Genomic DNA, 15,346 nt, shown 5'->3' with positions numbered 1-15,346 from the left:
CCATCTGTTCTCACCTTTAGGTCCAGGTGTGCTACTCTGCAGGTATGCAGGTGCTGCAGAGCCTCTAATGTTTCTCTGATGAAGAATGCTATTTTCTCCTCCATCAGCTCATCGTGGGCGACCAGGTAGTCGAGCAGACGACCGTCCTCCAGCCTGACACAAAAAAATGAAGTTTAGATATAGTCACCTTCCTAGCTAGGCAGCTGTGTTATTATATCTCAGCTGTCTGTAACTCGTAAAAACTGGTGTTATGTTACTTTGCTGCTTTGTTGCCATTTATGAATCAGCTGGAAGGAAAGTGTCTTTATAATCCTGACATGTGATTGTTATATGATTTCATGTAGCTCATTGGCATGTGATCCAATGTTGAGAATTTTAACTGCATACTTCAGACACATTGTGTCATGCTTGTAAACAATAAACAATACAACAACAGGGTAGAAAGCAGATCTGCTGAAACAGTACATACTCAGAAAAAAATGTTTTTCTGCTATTTTGGAATTTCAGCATGGACACTTTTTTAAAACACTGAAGTGAAAATAATATTTTGGCACATAAACTTTGCCAAATGTCAGAAATAGCCCTGCCATTGCTAAATTAGCTAGCTGGAGAATCTTGACAAGCACAAGAGTGTTTTGAAGTATTGATCAGGGCAATAAAGACAAGTTTACTGTGTAGCAGTGAGTCAGACTTACAGCTCCAGGACCAGCATCAGAGATGTGGGAGATTCATACGTGTCCAGCAGCGCCACCAGCTGGTGATTCTGCACATGTTGGAGGATATCTGCCTCATGAGCCACCTGCTCCTTCTTCTGCATCTTCTTACTCACAAATTTTACCGCAACCTAAACAGAAAACAGCGACATGTTAACATCAAACTGAAAGATAAGGCAATAAAATCCACTGTCAAATGAAATATGCAAAACTAACTTCAAAACAAAAAATAAAGATATGCTACCATAACGTTATAATGCCATTTTCAAATAAATAATGTTACAATGCATGGTACACCCTAAATTTCAGTTTATATTACATTAAACTTAATTAACTTAACTGTGACCTTAACTGTATACTAATTTGATAAAAAATAAAATTAACTCTGAATTAACATACAGAAAATAAAAATCTACTTCATACTTAAAAAAAGGTTAAAATGTCAAATTAATGTACATAAAAACACTTTTAATCATAACTTAAAATAGTAACTTAATTGCAACCTTTAATCTCTAAAAGAGAAAACAAAGAAACAGCTCTGAACCCAATAACACTCACCTGCAACCTGAACAGTGAAAAGATACAACAGAAGAAAAAAAAAAAAACATCATCAGTTTAGTCAATACGAGTCAAACTGTAACATCTTACCTCTTTCTTTGTGGACTTATTGAGACATTTTCTCACCACTGAAAATCGCCCCCTGGTGAAAAGAGGAAGCAATAGAGAAGCTGAATTAAAATCCAGAGCCCACACGTCTTACACACTGATCAAAATCTGTGCAAAAAATAAAGTCTGGCTTGTGAAAGACATTATTTTGAAAGTCAGTGATTCGGGAGGTGATGTTTTACCTTCCAATCTCACAGATCTCTGAGAAGGTCGAATCAAAGTTTTCTTTCCAGTGGATTCCTGTTCCATCATATCCAGAGTCTGACAGAGAGACAGAAGAAGATTGGACCCTTTCCATTTTCAACATTCCATGAGCTTTCTCAACATTATCAAACATTTGGAGTCATGTTTATGGCCACCTTCAGCGGCAAAATGCTGCACTATGTTCACCAACTAGTCGTGTGTGTCTGCCAGTTATTCCTCATGTTGTGGGGACATAAAACTGTTAACACAATTACATGTGGGGACTTGCCTCCCTTTTTGGGACAAAAAAGCAAGTCCCCATAATGTAAATTATTTATTTAAGGGTGAAGACTTGGTTTAAAGTTAAGGTAAGGTCAGGATTAGGTTTAAGTCTCCAAGAAATGACTGTTAGTCAATGTAATGTCCTCTGAAGTGATGGAAACACAAATGCGTGTGTGTGTGCAGGCTTACTGCTGCTAGGCAACGTGACCATATTGGAGGGCTCGGATGGCGGGCCGACCCCCCAGCGGTTGGAGGCTCGCACTCTGAACTGATAGTGACCACCGGGAATCAGAGTGTCGATCTGAACACACTCCTCCCTGCTGCTGGCCACCTGCTGCCATAGCAACGAGTCTGGGGATGGAGATGTGGAGGGAGATGAAAAAGAGAAAAGCTTTAGTCTGAGTCCGAGCATGTGTTGCAAAAATAAACAGCACCAGCTAATTGTTCATTTAACAAATCAAACGCCCCCTCCACCTCACACACACACACACACACACACACACACACACCTTCCTGTCTGTACTCCACAGCGTAGCTGCTAACAGCACAGTGAGCAGAGGAAGCTGGAGGTGGCCAGTGGACCATCACCGCCGTGCTGCTTGCTTCCTGGGCCACCGGTCTCCCAGGGGCTGCTGGGATGCCTGCAAAGAGCATGCACACAGTCAGAAAAAGCCTGAACGAGGATCGAAGCAACTGTTACAGAGGGTGTTTCATGACAAATATTGAAACTCTTTACATAATTACTCGTTTTAAAAACTAAAATGCATCATTAAACCTAGTTAATAGTTTAGTGAAATGCTCCTTTAATCCAGGTGCGTTACCTTGCACTTTAATGGAGGCAGAGGAGGAGGCAGAGCCATGGTCATTAACGGCAACACAGGTATAGATACCGGTATCCTGCGGCATCAGGTTACAGATCTTCAACAAGATGTCACCTGTATCCCTGGAGAAGAGGAGGAAGAGGAAGGACACAGAGGAGGAGGTGTAGAAAAGGAAAACAAATTAAAATTCAATCCAGTGTAGTTTGGGGAAAACTGGACTACAGGCAGTATAAAGAACAAAAGAGTACACAGATGTTACCTGATATCTATGGTGAAGCGGCTGTTGCTGGTCACTGGGTTCTGGTCGGGGCCCTTAAGAGTGACGGAGGGTTTCGGTCGACCACAGACTTTACAGCAGAGAACCACCGTCTCCCCGAATGCACACACCACGTCTGACAGAGGGACCAGGAACTCTGGAGCCACTGCACACAGGAAACACATCATAAACTACTGTCTCCTCAGCTCTAATTCCAATTAGAACTTATTATTTCAAAAATCTGCTATATGTCCCTTAATTTATTAAAGCTCCCCTCTACTCAATAATGTGTTCTGCTTATTGTTACTTCACTTGAACGTTTGAGCTTCACTGTGCAGAAAATGATGGATGTGCAGAGTTTGTTTTCACGTTCATTAGCTGAAGGGGGAAAGTTTCTCTGCCTTGTCCTTAAATCTGAGTTTAAGACCTGTGTCTTCGAGTGTGATTTGTGACATCACAACTAGTTTGGAGCTGATATGGTATTGATGTGAAAACCTGAAGGCTCCAGTGCACATACACTGTGGATGGACTTTACAGTGAACAAGGAGACATCTTGTGTCAAGCAGTTAAACTTTTGTATATTCATAGACTCTGAATTTCTCTGATTTCTCTGGAGGAGATGTAAATGTAAAAAACTCTGTTGTCGAAACAAATTACTATTCAAAACAGAGTACTTTCATGTCTAAACACGTCAAATAAAATACTTTTATTGAGCCGTGTGACTATGCCGGGGGCTGGTGAACACAAAGTGTCTGGTTTGTGAACAGGATGTCATTCATTCCCAGCCAACTCAGACCAGATTCCAGCATAGTGTTGGCAAACCCAGCTGTGTTCTGGTACCAGAGGGATCAAATGTGAGCCTTCTCTGGTCCATTGTTGCCGGATTCAGCTAGATGGGTTGGGGTTGTGGACTATGGCTAAGAATCATCTCTGATAGTCACATTTGGGCCAATGCCAGCTTCCAGAATCAGACTAGTCTAATTGTAAATCAATTAATCACTTTTATTTGTCCTCAAAGGGCAAGTGGCTGTGATTCTTGTGTGTCAGTCCTCACAAGTCATAATGTAGCAAGAATGTATATCTATGGCTGTCTTTGGACAAGTGTCATTTAGTAGTGTCCAAAAGTAGATATTATAGGTATAAGAAATAAAAATAAAAGACATTAGCGGTAAACATTCAAAAATGTTGTTGTTGAACATTGTCTTGCAGAAATGCCAAAAATGACCCTGGTATTAAAGATTTAAGGAACCCAGTGGAGCAACCTATGGATTCAGTCATTATAAATGTTGTAAACTGACAACTGTTTTGTGGCCTCAGAGTCCAACACAGTTCAATAATGTTTGTCCCTTTATTCAGTCCTCAATCCATACAGGCAGGTGACATTTAATATAGTTGGTGTTACTGTGACCATAGAAAACTGCAGTAAATGAGCCCAACCTCAACCACATAGTTTAGAGAGTTGTAGTTGTAGAAATCATTTGGTTCTGTGTGTGTCTCTTACCTTCCTGGATGAAGTTTGGGTTGAGAAGCTGGAACACAGACGAAGTCAAAGGTTAAGGTTTCAGTTGATAACAGTAAAAGCCACTGGAAGAAACACTATATTCAGATATTCATTCAGTATTGTTCAGCATCCTCTTTTCTGTTCTCATTATTTTTATTTTCTTTAATTTGCCACTGACACACTACATTTTCAAAAATCATCTGCTTTTTGACACATCAACTCCCAGCAACATGTCTCCACAGTCAAATCACAAGTCTTTTGAATCAAAAACTTGTGCATGTGTGTATGTGCATTTGTACCTCCATGCCTGTCTTTGGGTCGAGGTCATCATCACAGTCTGACTCATCTGAAGTGTGAACCTCCTGGCGGAGAATGGAGGAGGAAGACAAGGAGGAAGAGAAAAAAGATGGAGGCGTGATGTAGAAAAGGGAGGTGGGGTTCAGGCAGTGGAGAAGAGAAATGATAGATTGGGAAATGAGTGGAGTGAGTGGGAGGATTGTAAAAGAAAGGAAAGCAAGAAAGTAAGAAAAAAAAGGAGAAAAATGTGGAGGAGGAAATAAGAAAGATGGAGGGGGAAGAGTAGGTGGTGGATGAGGCTCAAAAAGAGGAAGGTATAGAGGGGAGAGAGAAGAGGAAACAGGAGATGTGGAGATGAAGAGAGAAATGAAGAAGAAGAAGAAGAAGAAGAAGAAGAAGAAGAGGTGAGGGGGTTGAGGAGAATATTAGAGATGTGTATGTTTATTAACAGCAGGTGTCTGGAAGAACCTTTAATGTAGAACAGCACTGAAGAACTTGTCTTGTCCACAGAGAATCCTGTTTGAGGGACTCATACTCACCTGAGAGCTGTCTGGGTTTTGGTCTTTTCATAAGATTTGTGGACAGTAAGAAAAAAATAAAATAACACCAGCCTTATCCTTTATAGCACTCAGTTGTGGTTAGTTTTTTTTTGTTTTGTTTTACTAGCTTCAGCTTAACATTGCTGCTTCCTTGTCCCCTCTATCTATTGTTCCCTCTTATTGTAGGATAAATGACCTATTTCACACTCTATTAAGCAGCAGCCAACCACTCCTGAGTGGTGAAGTCAATAAAGGAGCTTCCAGCTGCAATTCCTGTCTTGGCTACTAAAAGCTGGCACCAAGAATGTTTTGACTTCATTTAAGTGATGGAGAAAATCCCAAAATATTTATTTAAAAAAAGTCAGTCAAGCTTTTCCACAAGAGTTCTGAAAAGCCAATTTTAATCGTCAAAATTTCAAAAGTTAATCTTCCATAACAAAGATGTCTAGGCTTAAAAGGATGTGTGGTTTTTGATTGTCAACAGACTTATGATTGATGATGACAATTGTAGACAAAGTGTGGACAATCCCTTTGAGGCAGGATAGTTGCTATTCAGAAATAATTACTGTTTAACTCAATACAACCCATTCACAAGATGCATTTGGATGCAATGTATGCTGTATTTGTTTATGGTGGGAAGTCAAAAGTGGTTTATCTATTCTTCTTGGTGAGCTTAGAAATAAAAGCCCTGTCTGCAGCAGAGATCCTTCTTTTTAAGTCTGCAGATGAAGTTCATCAAGTTGTTTCAGCTCTTGTGACCCTTTTGACTTTCAGGCCTTTTTCACAGCAGACATTGTAACTTGTCATAGTAGGAAGAGCACAGATGTTACTAACAACATCAAGTGTCCCAGTGAACCATGACAGTGTGACAGTGAGCCAGCATGCACAACACCAGGAACCCTGAAGCTGAAGCTGCTAAATTTAACTATTTTTCATTTTATTATTTACACCTGAGTTTTTCCTACTGTGGCGTGTCAAAATGTCTCACTTGACAAAGGCCTATTGGTATTGAAACAAGTCCAAATTTCCTGTAACCTAAATGTGTTTTCAGTGCATGCAGAGAGCTTTGACCTTTGCTGCAAAGATAACAGAGGCATTGTCTTTATTTTTAGGATACACATCTTTCCACTCTGTGTTATTTGGTGACATTTTGCATACCAAACACTTTCGTGCTGATTTCCATGTTAGTCCACTACAGTAAACCGGTTAACAGAGTAACGTCAAAACAAAACAAAATTAAAAATCAGCCAGTCACTACGTAAATTCTACCTCTATCCATGCACGGGGACAGAGAAATAAATCAAACAAGACAAAAAAGAAATCAAAGTTTATTTTTCAATCAGTGCATTCAAGGGTTTGGGGGTAAAAAAAACAAGATTTAAAAAACTTCAGTGGTTCTCAACCGTCTAAGATCTTTACATGTTGGAATGTCATTTTTGTTTCCATAATTAGTAGTTCATTTAGGGCAGAGGTAAATGCAAAATGCGAGCACTGCCTTTGTGTTGAGTTCAACATTGATATGAAAATTTACGCTGTCAACCAACAGAAAACCATCAGATGACAGTGCTGTCTTGAGTGAAGGAAGACTCCAAAATGGAGGAAGTTGGCACATATATCCCTAATCTGCCAGAGAACTTCTCCACAAAAGAGGCATGGTCTGCAGCCTTGACACAGACGTCAACATTAGATATATGTGTTGTTAAAAAACTGTGTGAACTTGCAAATGTACTAGCCAGCTAGCTTGGCAGGTTATTATGGCTGGCTAGTGCTAGCATGTTACCAGTTAGCTTGCCAGCTATTGTAGCTCACTAACTTGCTGTACAAGAAATCATTAAGTTACCAAGCTTCCACGACCGCTTACTTTGCAAAGACATGCACATGAATTTTGTCTGTCTGGTGTGATCGGGTACATTTGTCCATCTCAAGGAACGTGTATCTAAACACAGGAACTTTTAATTGTTTTCCTAAACCTTGAGAGAAATGTAGCATTCCTAGCACTGTTAGAAAATGTCTCACTTCCTGCCTGATGCAGGTTGAGAACCACTGCTGACACACAGAAACTACAGTGTGTATTTATGGGTATGCACACACACATGCGCGCACACACAGGTTAGGAAAAAAATAAAAACTAAGTGGGGCGAGGGAAGGCAGGTGAGGGGTTTCGGCACACACATCACCAGCGTACGCCGTCGGCCTGCTTTACTCACTTTGCCCTTCGCCCCGGGGGCAGGGGAGGTAAGCGGGGGAGGGGGCGTGCTTTCTTTTGGCTTACGGAGGAGGCCATTTTCCTGACCTCTGACCCCCACCATGGAGACCTCCTTGGCTTCAGCGCGCTTCCTGGCACGCAGCGTGTTCCATGACATAGACTTCCTGTACGATACAGGAACGAGAAACATCAACCATCCAATCAGAGAGAGGCTCAGAGGTGTCCAGCTTGTTCTGGCTGCAGAGGCAACATGGCTGTCAGGGCGCCACTTTCCCAGGACCCGCTGTTAACATACGTACGCCATCTAGTGGTTGGAAAATTATTTGCTAATTTGTCAAACAGTGAACTGCTGTACAGCTTTGTTTCCATCTAGATACAAGGCTTAGTGTCAAATATTCATAGACATTGGAGCTCAATACTTAGTATGATTTATTTCTATTCTGTCCCAGTTCTACTCTTTCTCAGTCTTGATGCATTTTGATTGTATCTATACACAAAGGGAATAGACACATATGTAACAGCAGACATTTGGAGTCCATGATAGAAGGGAACATTCTGGTGGGCCAAATGATGACTTTGTTCCATATAACAGCTAAATAAAATTGTCATTACTTATATATGTTTGACTGGTCAAAATGTTGATGAATTCTGATCAGTAAGTATGTTACCTTAATAAGCTGTCTTTTTCAGTTACATTCTTAAATCTTTAACTGTTAAGATCATTTTAACATTATATTTCTATTTACAGAAACATCAGCATGCTATCATTAGCATGGGGACATGCTAAAAAATAAAATCAGTTTCTAAAAAACTTAGACTGACAGATATTATCTCACCAAAAAAGTAGCATAGCATGCTAAAATGCTACCAGAAATGCACAGGAAGGTACTGTTAGAGTCAATTCATCAAAGCTACTCAAAGGGATACAACATCCCCAAGCTCTGCTAACTATCAAGTGCTAGTAGTGGTGAAAGCCATTTATTGTGAGCCATATTATAGAGATATGGGATCCCATTTCAGCCACCAGGTGTAAAACCAAACTTAAATATTTATTATTTTTTATCTCATGTTATTAATTAAAAAATGTGATATTATCTGATAATTATGAGAAACATTATTTCCTGATATACGCTATAACCATTCATTCTTGTTTGCATGGAAGCGCACTTTACTATAATTGTGTGATACATAATAACATTCACATTCGATAATTATTAGAAACTTTATTATCTTATCATTATGAGAAATTATTATCTCATATAAGTTAATATGCGTCTCATAATTATGAGATAATACTTAGTAATGAAAGACAAAACTTTGTGGTAGATTTTTTTTCCTTTTCTTTAGGGGACAGAAATGGGCTTCCATACCATTAAGAATGAATTGTACATTGTATAGTGTACATTAAACACTTTCATTGTCACTCCTTGTAATCAGTGCATGGCCTTCATAGTTTCCTCTGTCATTTCTATGATGTTTGTCAGTATGATCTAAATGTCTCTGTCGCCTTGTGTCATGTTGTAGCGGGTCCTGACATTGTTGCCTGAAGCTGCAGCCAGACTCATCTGGTCCATCAAGATACAGCAGAGGAAGGACAGAGTGACAGATCGACACTGGTCTGACTTTATTGAGATAGAAATAAAGATTGACTGGAAGAGAGAGAGACAAAAAACATGAGACAAACAGTAACATACTGTACCTTCCTCTAACACAACCACAGACAACACGGTTAATCTTACATTTTCAAAGAATCACACCAGCAGTTCTACACACTTGTGTTTCCTGTAGACTAATAACAATTTTATGTTAATTAATTGTTACTAATGAAAGTTATGAAATAATATATTACTCTTATTACTATATATTTCCTTTGCCATCAACACTTTTGTAAGGTCAGTTGACAAGCCTGGAAAACTTTCAAGTACACTTTCAGAGGATGTTCATTTTTACCTCCCTCACTTTGGAAAGACAGCATTAAAGACGTATCTTTCTTTTGCCAAAATTTAAACCAAAAAACAGTTATTTCCATTTTTATTGAACCATCTTCCCACTTTAAGTCATTAAATTGTACTTCATAATCCTGACATCTGTGGAGTCCCAAACCGTTGAGGTTAGTAAAAACTTAAAACAAACATCAAAATAAATGTCACTACAATAAAACAACAGGTACAAAAAGCTGAAATGAATCATACAGGGAAAAGGTGTAGAAAAGTGTTTAATACCTGTCGATTTTGTGTTTGACAGAGAGCCTCAAGTGCTGTTTGATGTTTTCTAGACTTAAACTCTTATGTAATGAAACACTGCTTTATCTTTTCACTCTCACTCATTAAGGAGACTGATCTGTAGATATAATATAACCTCATAAATATAAACTAACTCATTGTTTATTTCATGTTTGTGTCATCTTCTCCATTCTAAGTCAACATTGTTCACTCCTTAATCTATCTTCCATCTCAGAGACATTCTAATGGTATGACAGTGCACACAGAAGTAGGCAGACTGCTCAGTTTTACGTTTACCGTTGTAGTTTATTTACAAATATTAAAAACTACAAACTGTCAATCACCTTCATCCTAACGCAGAACAAAACAACTTCACCTTTACGTCGCTTTGCTAACTCATGCTCAAGTCCAAAAGGTTTATTTTACATATTTAAAATACATTTAAAATCATTATTATTAGACTACCAACAGTACAATGATGACCGTTGCCATTAAATGAAACATATTGCACAGCCTGACTTCATTCATATTTTTTCTCATCTTAAATAGTGCAAAAGGGATTTTTTTTTAACAGGAATGTGCTAGAGCCTCAGTTGAAAAACCAAAATTAACTTTGTACAGTGAACTGCCGACATAATAAACAAAATCAACATGAAGGAGGAAAAAATCCAACTTTGTCCATAAAATAAAATAATAATTAACAAGGCAGAAAAACAACAACAACAACAACAAGAGGGATAAACACAAATCTGTATAGATTGCCACAGACAACAAAATAAATCTTCTCCTCTGCGGAGAATGGGGCTGAGTCCACCTGAATGCCCCAGCTGAGTTTTTTTTTTCTTTCCAAAAACAGTAAAAAAAAAAATTTAAAAAAAAAGAAAAGAAAAGAAAAGAAAAAAAAGAAAAAGCAGGGTGTTAGGAACTGAAATAAGAGTCCGGTTTTAGCTCCACATGAACGGTTCTCTCTCTGGTTTCCAGAGTCAGCTACAAGTTACAAGATTTTATATCCAGTCTATCTCTGCAGGATAACTCCTCAGTACTTGTTTACATGGAAAATGATCTGTGTGTGTGTGTGTGTGTGTGTGTGTGTGTGTGTGTGTGTGTGTTTTAGTTCGGTCGCGGGCCTGAAATCCATTTTCATGTAGTTGCCACAGAGCCGTCAAGTGACAATGGCTCAGAAATAAAACTGTCACTGCAGCAGCTTGATGGACAGTAAGAGACCAGTTCTGTACCTTTTACCTCCAAGGAGCAACAAGGGTAAGTCAGGAGTTTAAATACCACAAAAAAAGTCTCATGTGAGGTCCAACAGTTCGTTTTTAAGGGGAAGAGGGAGACGAGGAGGAGGAGGAGGGGGGAACGGACATGAGGGGACAAGGAGTTGGGAGATTAGGGATGGGACCTGTAAAAACAAAAAAAAAAAAAAAACGAACAAAAATGGGTTGACAGAGTTTTGTCACCTCAATGTCTCTCATCCAATCCAAGTGCTTGGTTTCGAGCCTGACCAAGAAGTGCGTCTGTCTGCGGGTAAAGAAGTGCTGGGTGGGTGGGGGACTTACTTGATGTTGTTGGCATCGGCCACCGCCGCTGAGAAGGAGGAAGTAGAAGAAGAGTCTTTTATGGACTTTGTAGGCGGGCCCAAGACATGTCCCGGCACCCAGCCTTCAGCAGCAGGCGATTGGCTGTTGGCTGACCGGTAAACAAGGTACATGTTCTGCTGATTGGTGGCCAGGATTTGGACGGTCTCCCCCTGACTGACGCAGATCTCGTTCTCTTTGAGCGCCGAGTAGTCCTGAGTGACCAACATGGTGGAGGAGACGCCGTTACAGCCGCCTTCGCTGTCCTGAGGAGCAGAGGAAAGCAGAGGATGGCGGAGCAGCGGAGCAGAGGAGAACACGCAAAGGGGAGGGAAATCAAGACAAGGACAGAGAGCAGGAAGAGACCAAAGGAAAAATGGAAAGGAATGAGGAAAAGAGGATGAGGACAAGGTTAAGGTGTGTTTATGTGGGTTGGATAACAGTCCTCCTGGCTGTGATGCTGTTGCGGCTGACCCCAACCTGAGAGGGAGCAGAGGGAGGATCGAGGAAGAGGAGGAGGAGGAGGAGGAGGAGGAGGATGAACAATGATAGTGCGGAATGTCAGCCATCTGTTTAGTTAAAGAGTGCAACAACTCAAAGTCTAACCAGGCGATCGACTCTGCTACTACAGAAAATCTGTAATTTCATTCATTTTCAATGACAACCGAAACTCTGGTGCTCATTTGAAGGCTGTTTCCTTGGTTGGAAAAACAAATAACCAATCAGAGCTTCGTAGGTGGAGTAAAATTTGCCACAAAAATGCCACCATCTGCATATTTTTTTGATCCCCATGCCAATTTTTATGATTTACAGCTCAGCAACTTCTACAGATACGTTAGTCAGTACAGATTGGTTAGGGAAAAACAACCCCCTTCCCAAACAAAAAACTGCAGGTGGGTGTTAACTTCTGCTACTAACTACAAAATAAGGGAAAAAAAGTCATTATTCATTTCCAATGGCAGGCCACTACACGTCAGAGAGGTTTTGAGATTTGCAGCTGAGTTTCCTAACTCCTGCGCAATATAATGTAGATAAATAAAGTTCAAAACTCAGCAACATATCTTTCCAGATAGTGTCATGGTTACTCTGGATAATCCACAGACCTTGCTGTCAACATTTGTCACCGGAAACCATTTTCTACTGTACCTACATTGTACTGGGATAAAAGCAAATTTCAGCTGCACATCTCTCAAAACCACAGAAAGTAAAAGAAAAACTATCTTCAGGGTTTGGAGCCACTAGGTGTAAAATGGAAAGTGGGCAGTTTAAAAGATTTCAAACTGTGTAGCCTTTAAGACTTTAGTCTTTTGGCCTATTTTTAAATGAGAGTATTTTTTAAAAGCTCATAACTAGAACACTCAAAGTCTTGTTTTCAGGAACCTTTCTCCTAAGCTGAGGGTGAAGGTGCTTTGACGTAGAGCTTGGCAGGTCGTAAAATACAACATGAGCAAAGCTGCAAAAGCAAAAGGTGCTCAGTCAAAGTAGGCCACACAGAGAACAGCTTGGTATGTATATATATATATAAATCAACACAGTGTGCTGCTGTCCACCTGCAGTAGCCCAGATTTTAACCTTGGCTTTTAGGAACAGGTACCAGACTCCCAACAGACAAAACAGAGGAGAAGTGTTCTTCATGCTCTAGTTCACTGTCTGCTGCAGTCTGAGGTCTATGAGTAATGGTCTTTATAATACTTTATCGGGATCATATTTATTATATGCGGGGAGTTACAACATGGCATTCTACTAGAGATGTTCTAATATTTCTTTTCAGTTAAGAAGCTGATGTTAAAGATGTTTTATTTTAAAAAACTGTCAGCAGTGAGATTCACACACCATGGTATGAAACCTTGACAAGACACAAAAGAAGAACACATTTCTTAAATATACTGCATGCCAAACAGAACAGGTCCAGAGAGTAAAAGGTCTGGAATGAAGGAAAGACTCTCATCTGTCTCATCAGTCAAAGGCAACTCTGTCAAAGCTGTCCAACGTTTGACAGACTAATCAAAACAGAAATTTATGACAAAAAAACAAGCCAATTCCTATGTAAATCCAACAACCATAAATACTTTTTGCTAGCGTGTCTGTGAGTTTGCAAGAACTCACCCTGGAGTCGAAGCATGATGACCCGCCGTTGGAGGTAGACACTTTCATCTGGCTCCTCCCTCTCTCTGTCTCCTTGTCTCCGAGCCCGACCGCTGAGGAGGGCCGGCTGTGAGACGATGTAGAGGGCCGGTTTCCGGAGGTCGAGCGGTCCCTGGTCAGGGAGGAGCTGCTGCCTCCTCCTCCGCCCTTCTCTTTCTGGTACTCAATGGGAGACTGGAGCGCTACATTCACACATGCACAATTGGCATATTGTCAAATTTGCTGATGATACAGTGATTTCAACCTTTGCCTTGTTCCTGCTTCACAGGAGCAGGAACAAGCTCAAGGTGCTAGAGTTAAGTATAGACTTTGTATCATGTTGTCATCAATCATTCCTTTATCTTAATGTTAACAAAACTAGGGACATAATTGTAGATTTCAGGAAATCCTCCCCTTGGAGCCTGGTATATAATTACATATATCTCGGGACAGTTATTGATAGCAAGCTGTGCTTTGAATCGCATGTTGATTTTGTTTATAAGAAAGCTCAATGTCTTTATTTTCTTAGGAAAATTGACTCTTTTAATGTTTGTGGATCCATGATGACCGTCCATGATGTTTTATTGCAGTTTCATTCCATCTGTTTTATCTTTTTGCATCATGGTGTGGTGTGGGAACCTCAGCCTGTCCAACAAAAATAGATTCAGTAATCTTGTCAAACTGTCCAGTAAAATTACTGGAGTGTGCCTGGTTCAGCTTTCTGACATCTATAATAAGCATGTTCTTAGTAAGGCTGAGGCTGTTCTGGTTTGCCAAGATCATTCTTTGTTCAGGGAGTTGGAGTTGCTTCCATCTGGTCGTCATTTTAGGGTACCAGTTGTAAGGACTAAAAGGACTAAATCATCCTTTGTTTCGGTGGCTGTAGGCCAGTTGAACTCTTGCCATACTTGTTGTATATTTCAAGCAGGCTGGCTTGCGAGGAGATTCTTCCCTGGAAGGAAGACATAAATTGTGTCTGTTTTCTGGTTTGTGTTTTACTGTATTGTGTGTTTGTCCCATGTTATTTTTTTGTTTTTATGACTGATATCACCTGGCTGCCAACCAAATTACCAAAATGAGTGTTTTGGATCCTGTTTGTTGTGCTGTAGAGATAACAATGTTTTTGCATGTTTTTAGTACATTATGTAACTTCTGATCTGTTTTGAATGCAGTGATGTTGTTGATTTAAATGTATTTGCCTATTGTCTTTTCAATACTCTATTCAAATGTACTTGCAGAGACTTAAATCCTGCCAAAATAGCTCACAGTGAACACTGCCTTTGTTTTTTCCCATCAAAGTTACATCACGATTATGTGCAACTCAGTTGCATGCAGCAAAGGTGATGTTGAATGGTAAACATCAACATCCATGAAGCTGGCTATTGCACAGCAACCTTTTCAATGTAAGTGATGCCAAAAGAAAAACAGCTAAAACCTTTAACAGCAAAAACATGAAATTCAACTGTGTAATCCAGTAAAATATCAGAGATTCAGTTCAGAGGAAACTTCACTCTCTTGTTCAGGGATGAGAAATTATGTCACGCTTCAGAGGACCATATCGGGTGCGTGTGTGTTTTCTCACCGGACAGGAAGTTGCTTTGAGCGTCAAGGACTTCCTGAATGTGTCGGACCCAGATCTGTTTGATGTCGACGTTGGCGGCCTGCAGGGTGAAACGCTCCGACGAGCCACGACACGACAAGACAAACTTACAGGGATCGTTATCCACACTCTCCTCCAGACCAAGGTAGGATATCTGTGGAGGGGGCAGTTTTAGTGTGATCACAATTTATAGATTTCTTTATTTTTTGTACTTTTTAATTGTGTTAATGCTTGAATTATTATTGATGATCATTAAAGGATGATAAATACTCCAAGCCATTTTGGTTGGTCGAGATATTTGTCTTGCCTTTCCTTATTTTTATCAGTGTAATATAATCGAGTCGATCTGAGCGACTCTC

The 15,346-nt window shown here is 40.0% G+C and overlaps 1 protein-coding gene across 1 annotated transcript in view; it reads right to left on the bottom strand.

Moving 5' to 3' along the window:
• Positions 1 to 15,346, bottom strand: part of kalrna (kalirin RhoGEF kinase a) — a 153,237-nt gene that overhangs the window by 1,019 nt on the left and 136,872 nt on the right. Inside the window, exons 54-67 of the mRNA XM_044365187.1 lie at positions 14,970 to 15,141; positions 13,370 to 13,590; positions 11,246 to 11,529; positions 7,466 to 7,628; positions 4,722 to 4,784; positions 4,423 to 4,450; positions 2,925 to 3,087; positions 2,666 to 2,787; positions 2,354 to 2,485; positions 2,034 to 2,195; positions 1,562 to 1,640; positions 1,362 to 1,413; positions 696 to 844; positions 15 to 153 (exon numbers count right to left, since the gene is read on the bottom strand). Coding sequence (XP_044221122.1) covers positions 15 to 153; positions 696 to 844; positions 1,362 to 1,413; positions 1,562 to 1,640; positions 2,034 to 2,195; positions 2,354 to 2,485; positions 2,666 to 2,787; positions 2,925 to 3,087; positions 4,423 to 4,450; positions 4,722 to 4,784; positions 7,466 to 7,628; positions 11,246 to 11,529; positions 13,370 to 13,590; positions 14,970 to 15,141 — 1,929 coding nt within the window. The remainder of the gene's footprint in view (positions 1 to 14; positions 154 to 695; positions 845 to 1,361; positions 1,414 to 1,561; positions 1,641 to 2,033; positions 2,196 to 2,353; positions 2,486 to 2,665; positions 2,788 to 2,924; positions 3,088 to 4,422; positions 4,451 to 4,721; positions 4,785 to 7,465; positions 7,629 to 11,245; positions 11,530 to 13,369; positions 13,591 to 14,969; positions 15,142 to 15,346) is intronic.

The sequence above is a fragment of the Thunnus albacares genome, chromosome 11, assembly GCF_914725855.1.
Source record: "Thunnus albacares chromosome 11, fThuAlb1.1, whole genome shotgun sequence".
In the NCBI taxonomy this organism is placed as follows: domain Eukaryota; kingdom Metazoa; phylum Chordata; class Actinopteri; order Scombriformes; family Scombridae; genus Thunnus; species Thunnus albacares.
The sequence above is the reverse complement of the archived record's forward strand: the minus strand, read 5'-3'. Positions and strand labels throughout refer to the sequence as shown.